The sequence below is a fragment of the Syngnathus acus genome, chromosome 10 (genome assembly GCF_901709675.1).
Source record: "Syngnathus acus chromosome 10, fSynAcu1.2, whole genome shotgun sequence".
Classification (NCBI taxonomy): domain Eukaryota; kingdom Metazoa; phylum Chordata; class Actinopteri; order Syngnathiformes; family Syngnathidae; genus Syngnathus; species Syngnathus acus.
The window spans coordinates 22,344,166-22,356,271 of NC_051095.1; the positions used below are offsets into that span (position 1 = coordinate 22,344,166).

General features: G+C 41.4%; 1 protein-coding gene across 2 annotated transcripts; it reads left to right on the forward strand.

Annotated features, from left to right (window-relative positions):
• Positions 1–286: 286 nt before the first annotated feature.
• On the forward strand, positions 287–11,179 carry mtmr7a (myotubularin related protein 7a). 2 transcript variants are annotated; one of them, XM_037262404.1, is made up of 14 exons: positions 287–503; positions 752–874; positions 991–1,153; positions 1,980–2,137; positions 2,224–2,352; positions 3,396–3,551; positions 3,809–3,941; positions 6,281–6,390; positions 6,702–6,827; positions 8,737–8,786; positions 8,861–9,061; positions 9,155–9,286; positions 9,534–9,660; positions 9,737–11,179. In XM_037262404.1, the coding sequence occupies exons 1-14, from the start codon at positions 480–482 to the stop codon at positions 10,061–10,063; spliced, it is 1,959 nt and encodes a 652-aa protein (XP_037118299.1). In that variant the 5' UTR covers positions 287–479; the 3' UTR covers positions 10,064–11,179. The 2 variants fall into 2 exon arrangements, with proteins under 2 accessions (XP_037118299.1, XP_037118301.1); XM_037262406.1 differs by having other exon boundaries at positions 288–503; positions 3,417–3,551.
• Positions 11,180–12,106: the final 927 nt, after the last annotated feature.

A 12,106-nucleotide genomic window follows, 5' to 3' on the forward strand; every position in this document is an offset into this window, starting at 1 on the left:
AAAGGGACAGACTGTAAATGGTTAGTGAAAAAACTTTTTTTTTTCACTATTTTGGATTGTCGATGGGTATTTAGCAAAACCCATTGGCAAGCCTGTTATCATCAGCTCAATATGGCACCAGAAAAATCATGTCTGTGCCATTAATCCAAGCAACAGAAGATTAAACTTGATACAATTCGTTCTATTTTTAAATTGTAGGTCACATTAAGGGCGTAAATGTTTTTGAAATGATTTGCTTGATGTGGTTTGTTACGTCACAAAAGAAACTTGCCGTCATGATGTCAAAGGGGCTTTAGGACCTAGCGGGGCACCGCTACTGAGAGCTTCCAGAGCACATCATAATGGCTATATGTGAACTGTATATGCCTGTGTTTATCTGATTGCAACTGGCGACACGTCCAAAGTCGAACGTCTTTCACAATTGTGTCGCGATTGCTTCAGTGGTGATATTGTGACGGTGGCTCGTTTCATTCCTGTCAATGGAGCACATCCGACTTCCTAAGGTAACCGCAAATCTGATGGAGTCATCATTTCCATCTCACTGACACAGCCGTAAAGCCGTCACTCGGTTCTTAAGGTTTATGCTCAGCAATATACAGTCTCCAGTGAAAGGTGGTAAGAAGCGAGAGCCACGTAGACTGATCGCTGGGGGGCGTTTCAGTGTAACGTGAGTCAATCCACGCTATCAAAGGGGATTGAGAATGACGTCATTCACGATGAATGTTTTAGATTCTGCTCCTGTCTCCACCAGGTGGAGAAGGTCAGGCTGCTAGACAGAGTGTTCACCAAAAAGAGCAGGGTGGGCACCCTCTACCTGACGGCCACCCACACCATCTTTGTGGAGAGGGAAGGGCGAATGTGCAATGAAACCTGGGTAAGTAAATGATGGATGAATGGAATTTTTCAAAGACAAGTCGTGAACATGATTTTTCTGTCCTCTTTACAGTGCAAAACCGAATCTTCATGGGTATTTTTTGTTTGTTTTATTAGGTGCTTCATAGTTTGGTTTTCAGAGTAGAGAAACAAGCGACCACACCGTCTGGATGCCCTCTGCTTATACACTGCAAAAACTTCCAGGTTCTTCATTTTGTCATACCCGAAGAGCGAGAGTGCCATGATGTACACGTGTCACTGCAGCGTCTCTCCCAACCAGGTGAATTGCTTGCTTCAAGCCTGTGCATGTTATTACAAAAGCATGGCATCGCTAATGTAGCCTAAAAAAAATCTTGGTTGGCAAATACGTCCATATTCGTAAATATACGTTCAAACGTACACAATTTTAAGAGTGGCGTCCCTTGGGGACCAGACTTGGTGACCCCTGGCCTGGATTATGTCAATATATTAAAAATAACAAGTGAAATTGTATATTTGCAATTTGTATGCTTTCATTGTGGCTGCATTGCATGATTTTTGTTAGTGCTCCGATCCATCGGCCACTGATTATGATTGACAGATTTCATATAAAACTTAAATTTCGCAAAACCTACCTTCAGCTCTCAAAGTATTAATTCTAAAATATGTCCCAAAGACAACTTCATTCCTCCTTCTCCAGTTTGTGTGCTCACTGTGCTGCATGTCTGTAGCCGCTCCCTTCATCTTAGCATGAACACACAAAATGCTACCACACTTTTGAGTAATAATTTGCGGGTTTATCAGATGAGAAAAACAAACAATTGAGCTCACAATCAGGAAGCGGTTCCCATCGTTCACTTCAAAGAGCCAGCTCAAAAAACTGGGTTTTTCACAACCGGGTGATTGACTGACTGGTGTCTAATCTAGGGAGCGGGGCATGGTGGGAATTTCCCAAACGTCCACGGTCAATTTCCGGGCCGGTCGTCTCACCATCGGCACTCCCTGTTGATAGTTTTTTTGTAAAAAAAAAAAAAAAGAAGCCTTTTCCAGTCTTTGAATCACTGATTTAAGCGTGTAAGATTGTATTTCTCAAGCTGACTTCTCTCAACCTTTATTGTATTTGGTAGAGCGTTATGATGAGCTGTATTGCTTTTCATATAAACCAAATGTTGATGAGAAGGAGAGACGACAGGAGTGGGACTTTTTGGACCTCCGAGCTGAGTACAGCAGAATGGGAATCCCAAACTCCCTTTGGAAACTCTCCTTGGTAAACCGGCACTACAAGGTCAGGGCCCAGAGATCTGTGAATAAGCAATTAATGTTCACACAAATGTGGACCGTGCAATAACGTGGTTACGTTTATTTTTGTAGGTGAGTGACACTTACCCTGCTGAACTCTTCGTACCCGTGTCAACAACTCCGTCAGTCATTGCAGCAAGCTCCAAGTTCAGAAGCAGAGGAAGATTTCCTACTCTTTCATACTATTACAAAGAAAATCATGTAAGTGGATGGCATGGCACGTTTCTTTTTTGCTTTTTGTGTGGTTCCTCATAAAATGGCTTAACTGTCAGAAAACGAATCAAACTTGTTGATACTACTAGTGCAGTGGTTCTTAACCTTGGTTCGATCGAACGCTAGGAGTTCGGTGAGTTGGTCTCAGGGGTTTGGCAGAGCCTCCCCTCCGAACATACCTGATTTATCGTGTAAATTTGTGATGACGCATATCTGAACTGGTCTCGTAAAGGCAACAGCAGAAGTTACACTGATTTGCAGGTATGTTATTTGTTGTGAGTTCATGCATTGTGTTGGTTTTTGTTCTTTGAACAAGGTGATGTAAAAAACATCGATGTCTTGAATTTGAAAAAAATAGTTTTATTTTTCACTAAAGAGGGGTTCGGTGAATGCGCATACGAAACTAGTGAGGTTCGGTACCTCCGACACGGTTAAGAACCACTGTACTAGTGGCTTTACACCATGTACTCTGTCAGTGCAAAAAGCACTTTGTATTGAAACAGCTTCGGTCTGTTTGACTTCAAACAATGTGATGGCTTTTGTATGATTGAGCATTCTTCACATTTATGTCCTCTGGTCAAGTCTGATATCGTGCAAGCCTCCAAGAAAAAAAGGGTTTTGTGTGAAGGATTGCCCAGCATTCTGAGTAAATATGGATAATGTTCTTCACTGGTCCCGCATGACTCTTGAGCTAAAGCATCTTGGCCACATTCAGGCTCATAAGCCTTCATAAATCATTCTATTAGTCCTTAACGCGGCAGTTGAGAGTGCTTTATGAGCGTAAGGTCAACTTCCCAGGGTTGAGGGCCCAGTGTGTGAAGCCTTAAACATACAAAAGACTTAAGTTTGGTTAATCGGTCTGAAGGGAGAACTGTATCATAATAATTCTTGGCTTTGTCTCCTGTGGCTAATAAATGGAGATATGAGAAGATTATTTCTCCTAATTCAAATGCCTTGTATTTGTCCCCGCAAATATCCATGTAAAGTAATAATTGACGGGATGAGTAGTGTGAAAGCATCCACAAATGAAGCTTCCTCTCGCCTCCTCCCAGGCCACCATCTGCCGGAGCAGCCAACCTCTTTCAGGCTTCAATGCGCGTTCCTTCGAGGATGAGCAGATGCTGGAGGCCATACTGAGGTCCAATCCCTGCAGCGACTTCATGTATGTGGTGGATACCAGGCCCAAGGTGAGCCCCATGGATGGAAGGAATGCGCTGCAATAATACAAGCCGTTCAGTATTGTGATGTGTGTTCAGGTGGGCTTTATTTTCAAACAGAATTTGCAGCTGGATATGCCTCAAAGAGAAACACTCGTGGGAATCTCGGCTCTTATCTAGAAACGCTATGATCAGTGTTATGTAACTTGAATTGGTCTACTCTAAAACACCCAAACAAACAAACAAACAGACCGATCTTTCTAACAACCAGCCAAATATCTTTCCAGTTAAATGCGATGGCAAATCGAGCAGCGGGAAAAGGCTATGAAAATGAGGACAACTACTCCCACATTAAATTCCAGTTCGTCGCCATTGAGAACATCCATGTGATGAGGAACAGCCAACAAAAAATGCTAGAAGGTACAATAATCACTAACTCTCACAGAGGCTTTATTGCTGGAATGTTTTGTTGGCAGTGCACTCATCACTGTTTCGGAAATGTTTTCATCACTTGAATGTTTATGGAAAAAAATGTCTGATATTTGGCATCATCTTTGGAAGGCTTGTTATTTTCACATGACTATATAGCACAGTTTGCAAGACCAAGTTGTAACTTTGGCTTTCAGATGCACTCGGCCACTCGGCACTGCGCTGCAATCAGGCCTCAATTGAGCCCACAGGAGAATTTCTGGGTATTGTGCCGGGGTGATCCCAGGAAGACTTTGAATCCATCTGGGTTTTATTTCTGAGTTATTTTGGTTTCCTGGAGTGCACAATCTGCGACCTACCCCCAAAGCAAAACCGAGGGCGTGAGAATGATGCGGTCCCTCGTTTGAATCGTTGTAGCTGCTGTCCACTTATTATAACTCTTTGCCTCCTGGCAGCTCAGAAGAGTCTGAAAATATTGAGGCAAAGCCCCCGCCCCTCCAGAGATTGCTAGCGTGGCCGACGGCATGCTTGAATCCAATTTTAAAGACCCCCCTGATGCATCAGCTTAAATGTTTCATTTAGGTGGTAGCCTCGCTCTCGTACAATAAGTTTTCAAAGTAACCGTGATGAAATTGTTCACCTCACCTTTCCTTGCCCCAAAAAGATAGACAAATCTGTACAATTTGCTGGTGCTAGTGAAAATGGTTGTCCGTTTGGGTCTCTGAAGTGCCTCCCCAGTCATCAAGTATGAACACAACCAAGGAAATGTTGCCTGCTATCTATTTTGAAAAATGTGAGCAGGCCGTTACAACTTCTACTAATTATTGATGTGACCGCCGGGCTGCATGGAAACACTTAAAGCAGAGTTTCTTAAGCTAACAGCATTCTCAGCCTTAGCTTCCGAATCCAGACACACATTTGATTGCGTGTTGTTGGCATGGGAGTGGGGAGGTGTTTTTAGTTTCAACCCTCCCACAAGATTTAAAATATTTATTTATGCAATCGAGAGAGACCTCGTGAAAACTTTTTAGTTTAACCCCTCCCACAAGATTTTAAATATTTAAACTTTTTAAGACACTTTTAAAGTATCCTCAAGTTCTTTTTCTCGCTCACGGGTTTTCAAATAAAAAAAATTATTTGCTTCAGGCCCCAGTTGAAGTTTCCTGTAAAACTGACACAAAGTTGGTTAAACAGTTTATATTATGAACCCCAAAATGTTTACCTAAATGTTTTAAGTATATCAAAAGTCTGCTCATTTGATGTAAGTGTAAGGCGCTAGACCAAGGGTCTCAAACTCAATTTACCTGGGGGTCATTGGAGGTAGATAGAGTCTGGGATGAGGCTGAGCCGCACTGGGTTTTTTATAGGTTCCGATAAAAACTTTTACACCCCTCTTCTCAAAATTAAACCACAACTTTAACATTGTTTTGAACAAGGCTTCTGCCTACTTCTTGCTGCTAGAGACCAGGCAACGCTTCCTCTCGCATAGCTGAGCCACATTTGGCGTGAGGGTGGAAGCAGTTGAGAGCTTGAAGATGCTTATCAGTAAGTCTGGACCTGCACTTGGACTTAAGTTAGAAAAGAGCTTCTCGCACAAGTACTGTGTACTCCCAAAAAGACACATTCAAATCAGCACTGTACACAACTATAAGTATCAAAATCGCGGGCCACATTAACCTTTCATATTAAGGCAAGGGCCACAAACTATTGTTAAAGTTAAAGTCCCAATGATCATCACACACACATCTGGGTGTGGTGAAATTTGTCCTCTGCATCTAACCCATCCCCGTGTGATTTTAATCCATCCCCTGGGGGAGAGGGGAGCAGTGAGCAGCAGCGGTGCCGCGCTCGGGAATCAGTTGGCGATCTAACCCCCCAATTCCAACCCTTAATGCTGAGTGCCAAGCAGGGAGGCAATGGGTCCCATTTTTATAGTCTTTGGTATGACCCGGCCGGGGTTTGAACCCACAACCTTCCAGTCTCAGGGCGGACACTCTACCACTAGGCCACTGAGCTGGTCCATTGTCCCGCGGGCCGCGACTTTGAGACCCCTGCACAACGACTCCTTTTAATATACACGGAGCAGTAACATATACGTCCAGACAGCGTACCAAATGAATATCAAAACAGAAAAATGTAGTACTTTATTACACTAAAATATCATTCAATTCCTTTTTTTCTACAAATTATATATTTTGCAGTAAAGCTCAGCACTGCCTATATTATCTAGTTAAAGGAAATGTGTCTTGAACAAATAGATGTATGTCCTTTCATAAAGTCCAGTATTCTTGATGTTTCCTACCACTAAGACAGCTGTGTTGTGAATACAGTGTGTGAGCTGCGTTCCCCTTCTATGTGCAACTTCCTGGAGGGCCTGGAGAGCTCAGGCTGGCTGAAGCACATCAAAGCTGTTTTGGATGCAGGCATCTTCATCGCCAAGGTCAGTCTTCAAATGAATCCCTGCTGTCTTCTTCACTTCTCCTCAAAATATTAGTTTGTGAGTGTGTAATGTACTTTTGATTAATAATACAATTTTCACAATAATGCTCTACAAACATAATAATATATTTTATCCTCTTTAAAACATAAAACCAACCAAATTGCTGTCAGGTCCATAAATATTGGGACGCTGACACAATTGTCATCTTTCTGGCTCTAATCATCACCACAATGAATTTCAAATGAAACAGACTTTCATCTTTTACTGACCGGTGTCAGAATTACAACAGTTTCTGTGTATGCACGTTGCAGGCCGTCGCAGAAGAGGGTGCCAGTGTTCTGGTTCACTGTTCAGATGGTTGGGACCGTACTGCTCAAGTGTGCTCTGTGGCCAGCGTGCTGTTGGATCCATACTACCGCACCATCAAAGGACTCATGGTACAGAGTGACTCCTCCCTCCCCAACGTGTCCAAACGTTGGGTAAAAATGTGAACCTGTTGTTGTTTATTTTATACTGTAGCTTTATTTAAAAACAGCATGTGGTAGTGATTAGTGAAAAGATCTGCTTCTGTGATGGGCATCAGAATTACCATATTCAGAACCAGAGCAAAGTTTAGTTGTTAGTAGCACATATGTTGATTTAGTCATATATAATAATTGAGAATTTTAGGTAGTGCCTGCATTTTAGTTTGATGCCTACATAAACTATGACTGCCGAAAGGGGGCGCCACACCTTTCTCTATCCAATCGATATTCAGAAAAAAGGTGGCAAACCTCGTTTATTAAATTTGTTTCTGAAGGCGCTACATTGAATAAATATTTGCGAGGCCATGTTACCTTATCAGAGATTGAAACTTTGAGTCGAACACACACAAAGTTGTGTATATGACAATTTATTTGCTATTACTACTAAAACGGGGATAACCAAATCACGCAATATACAGTATCGTTACAACTGACACATTAATTAAACAACCTAGTTAAACAAAAAGGATAGAAGGTGTCAGGAAGTGTCTATGTATGTGCATGTGTGTGTGTGTGTGTGTTTTGGGTAGATGTAAGACATGACTCAAAGCAAAGCTCTGTCTAATATGTAACCCCAATTTGTAATGCAAACCATATGACACTGAGATGATTCACAGTGTACTTGCGTCAGGAGCAAGGTGGCAGTCTGGTCCACGAGACAGGTGAAAGCCAACGTCACAGCTGAGGAAGAAAAATTGCAATGGAGGGTAGCAAAAACTTTGTATGGAACAAAAATGAGTAGGAAAGGAAAGAAAATTGCCACAAGGTTCGGGGGCCAGTCCTCTGATCAAACATTAGGAAGCGGCCTTACACTGAATGTATTTTGCAATCTGCAAAACGCCTAAATGGTTGCACAGCAGCGCCACAGTGATTCGTTTCAGTCCACTGGACTCATATCACGGCCTCAACCAACGTGATTGAGCGAATGGCACCAAACGTTATTTGGTGTTGTGAGAGGGAAAAATAGCTGCACTTTGTACTGGCACAAAAACTATGGCAAAAAAAATGAGCTCAGAAGAGTAAAAATAAAAACAGGTTGCACAGACGAGTTGTAAAACAAAAGGGAAATCGAAGGTCTGGCTCATAACACAGAATTCTACACAAAGTTGTCAATGTTATTGAGTATTTAACAGTCAATTTCGTCATTATTCTGGGTGCAAGAGATATAGGGCGCCGCAGTTCCATGCTTGGTGAGGGATCCTTTCCAAAAAGGGGTTTGTTGACCCGATCCCGATTCTTGGCATTTTGACTTTTTGCCAATGTTCGTGTCAAAATTCTTCATCTGACATTGCTTTTGAAAATTTTACATTGCAATGATAAAAAACGAGCATCAGTCTAGATAAATTAAAGGCTTGCAAATAGAGGTTGAAAAGGCGAATGAAAGGATAGAGTCATGAGAATGCTGCAATAAACAATTGGTTTTCAGACCCAGTTTAAATGAACAGTTTGAGCTGACCTCAAGTATTCGTGGTGTTTGTTCCACACGTGAGGAGCATCGTAACTTAACGCTGCTTCACTATGCTTGGTATAATAGACCTGTCCCAGACGACCAAAGTTTCACAATGGAACTCACAAGAAAACTCCACAATCTGGAAACCAGGGCCACCCTTAGACCTTTTTGTCACAAATTTCCAGGCTACGCAGGGTGGATGTGTCAGAAGTATAGATGGGAAACTGGCAGCACCCTGACAACGTTCAAGAAAGGCGCTTAAAAAATTGATTACGCTATAACACAGACAAGGGTCTGCAAAAGACCTCCGGGGTCATAGTTTGTGGACACCCCTGCTTGAGTCGTCCTAATATGACTTGTCTTTGCAATTAGGTCCTCATCGAGAAAGACTGGGTGTCATTCGGTCACAAGTTTTCTCACAGGTTTGATGATTACTTTCACAGCATGATTCTTTTTATGTTGTAGTGTGGTCTAACACTGCTCAATTTCTATTCAGATGCAACCACTTATTCGGAGACCCGAAAGAAGTGTCTCCTGTTATTGATCAGTTCTTGGAGTGCGTGTGGCAAGTCATGGAGCAGTTTCCCTGCGCCTTCGAGTTCAATGAGCGGTTTCTAATCACCATTCACAGCCACATCTACTCCTGCCAGTATGGCAACTTTATTGGCAACAACCAGAGGGAAAGGATAGAACTCCGGTAAGATTTTTTTTTCTTCTTTTTTACCTGTTTTTAAAAAAATAATACATTTCTCCATGTATTCTTTATTCAATTTAATTTCACATCATTTAGACTTTGTGAGAGGACTCACTCGTTGTGGCATCATCTGTGGTCAAACCGGGCAGACTACACCAACCTCTTGTACAGACCTGACTACCAGACAAAGGGAGTCCTTCAGCCATCTACCGCCCCCTGTTGGTTCAAGTATGTCACACCATTTAGTCAACGTTTCACATAGGAAATAGAAATGATCCATCTCAATCTGAAAACTGTCTTAAAACATAAACGTACACCGGCAAGGTTTGGAACATTTTTGACTATCATACCAGTGTTATGTTTTATGCCACTTTTAAGAACTTGCTGTGAGTAAACGTTATTTCATCCCTTTGGTCAGCTCTAAATAAATGCCAAGTGATGATGATGATAATCATTGTTATTATTATTATCTTAGATTTTGGAGGGGGTTGTACAACCGATTTGACCGAGGGATGCATCCTCGTCAATCTGTAGAGGATTACCTGCGGGCCATTCGAGAGGAAAATGAACAGTTAGAGGAGCTGCTCGTCACGCACAAACAGGTAAAATATTTAAAACAGTCAACATAGTCGTTGTCTTGTAAGTTTTAATACTAAAGAGGTCTTATATGATTAATAGAAAATTTCTAAACTGGAGGAGAAGCAGATGAGCAATCGTAGCCCGAAAGCAGCCACCTTTGATAAAAGCCCCACAGCCTGGGTTTTTGGTAATGATCTCGGCCTGGCAAACACCCCTCAAGACTACACGTCAGGCCTCCTGACCAGCAGCCCCTGTCAGCTGAAGACACCACACAGCGCCCTCCTGACCCTCTCACCCCAAGACTTAAACAAAACATACGACTGCAGCAACGGCAGTGATGTGGAGTCTGGGATAGCGGACCTGAGCTGCCGTTCACCTTTTAGTGAGGAGAGTACCAGAGATCAAGATTCTGACGATGATGCCTAAACAAATGTAGCATGTCGTGGAAGTTCTACAAGCAGTAGCCACAGGACCAATTTGTTTTGCATTTGATGTGGTGGAGGCTCCTTGTTGCCACATAAACTAGTTCAACGCCATTTGCTGTAGTTCACATTTAACTTAGACACAATGAAGAGTTAAATTGCCTCTTGTCTTGGGGCAAATTAAACCATTGTGTAGACAGTTTCAAGTAGTCAAGTGCATCATCTGCCTCACGGGCCAGTTTGTCGGGCCCATTATCCACTCCAAAAAACATTATTACCCCCGAGTGATCTACTTGAACAGTGCAAGTACTGCTCTTTGATAACGGTCTTCCATAGTTTGATGTATCAAAGATTTAGCAGCTAAACACACACAAAAATACACAAACTAACCAAATAAGATAGTCCTAGTCCGTCGCAACAAATGGGAAGCTTGACATCATCAATGGAAGAACATATTGAATTAGGGAGTTTTGTCTGAACAAATAAACATTTGAATAACAGTCCAATGAGAGCAAGATTCCCAAATGATGCAAGGTATACATACTGGTTGTCAGGTGGAAATTTTTGTCTCAACCAGAGCACTTGGTCTTAAGAAATTGACATTCAATGTGGGAGCCGGTAAAAGAAGGCACTGTCCTAAGACAAATGATTATGAATGAATACGGCTACAGTAAGATAATCATGCTGCAGCTACTGTAAACATCAACAAATTTCATTTTTATGACCTGACCACAGTGATGATCGATGGAGCCGTTGGACCATTGACAGCATGTCCCAGAGTTAGTGGGACAGTCCCGAGGTCATACTTGTGTCTGTAAATTAGGTGTTTTACTGTACTGTACAATCCTGCCAGTGAAAAATACAGCTTGCAAATGTATTTTTGTACTTTATTTTTAATTTTGCTGTGCATGCATGTCATCTATTATAAAAAGTGAAAATGTATTTGAACGAGCTGAAATATTTTTGATTATGGATTTATGTATTCATGTGGAATGTGAGCCCATGTTGGTTGTACTGTATTATTACATTCAGAAGTTTTGTTATTTGTTTTTTATGTGAAATTAAATAAGGTATTGCTTTTCCCTGCACTTTCCCAATAAAGTCCCTTTTATTAAATTTACTACGTAATTCTAAATAACAAACTGTGCCATCTACCCTTAAATTGTTTCAAAATGGAAAGACCCTACTGATTTAAAGACTTAATTGGGTGCTGTGACCCAAATACAGAACATTTGAGCGTGACTACTTGAATACACTGTATAACTTCAAATAGAATGCCAATTATAAATTTAGAGAGTTAGTGGTGGAGTAGTTGGAATAGATCAGGGAAATGATGTGAAATGTTTCCTTAAAATACATTATAGATTACAGTACTCACTTATTTAATTGTCAGATTTACAAAATGTAATTTCTGTTTGGGTTAAGCATTCAGTCAAAACATTATTAGCAGTAGACACTTTTATTTTTACAATAATATATGGTAATATGGTTAAAAATGAATGAATGGTAAGCAATTTACTGTCAATAATGGCTAGTGCAGCGGTCTCCAACCTGTGGCTTGGGAGCCACGTGTGGTTCTCTGATTCGTCTGCTGTGGCTCTCTGACTTTGGAAAACGGAGTATTTTATTTCAATGTAAATTACAGTAGTTGGTTGGTTTTCTAAATGCAATTCGACATATGAAGATTATGGTGCTATGTTTTTTAGCTACTGTACATTTGAACCATAAATCCAAGAAAAGAGCTGTTTCCGAAGAAAACAAACGTAAACGATGAACAAACACTGTCTACACAGCCTCACAGGTGATCGCTTGCAATCATGTGTTACGTTGGAGACAACTTACAGCCCTGACGTGCTGAGGTTCAGGAGCAAAAATCACATTAGGTAAACAAAACATTTTTGGGTAGCTGCAGGTGGATAATTTAAGTTTAGCTATAATTTTATGAATAAGAGCAGGATTAAAATTTTATTTATATGCAGTGTTAGCCTCACTTCAGATGTCAAAAGGGTTTTGTGGCTCCCAGTGTTATTTTGTTCCTGTGGGAGAA

What these genes read in the sequence shown, in the direction of transcription:
- mtmr7a (XM_037262404.1), top strand. Translation starts at nt 480, where the DNA reads ATGGAGCACATCCGACTTCCTAAG. An exon ending in GCAGCGTCTCTCCCAACCAG is followed by an intron (nt 1,154 to 1,979) that starts GTGAATTGCTTG and finishes TGTATTTGGTAG; the next exon opens with AGCGTTATGATGAGCTGTAT. An exon ending in TGCTCGTCACGCACAAACAG is followed by an intron (nt 9,661 to 9,736) that starts GTAAAATATTTA and finishes TATGATTAATAG; the next exon opens with AAAATTTCTAAACTGGAGGA.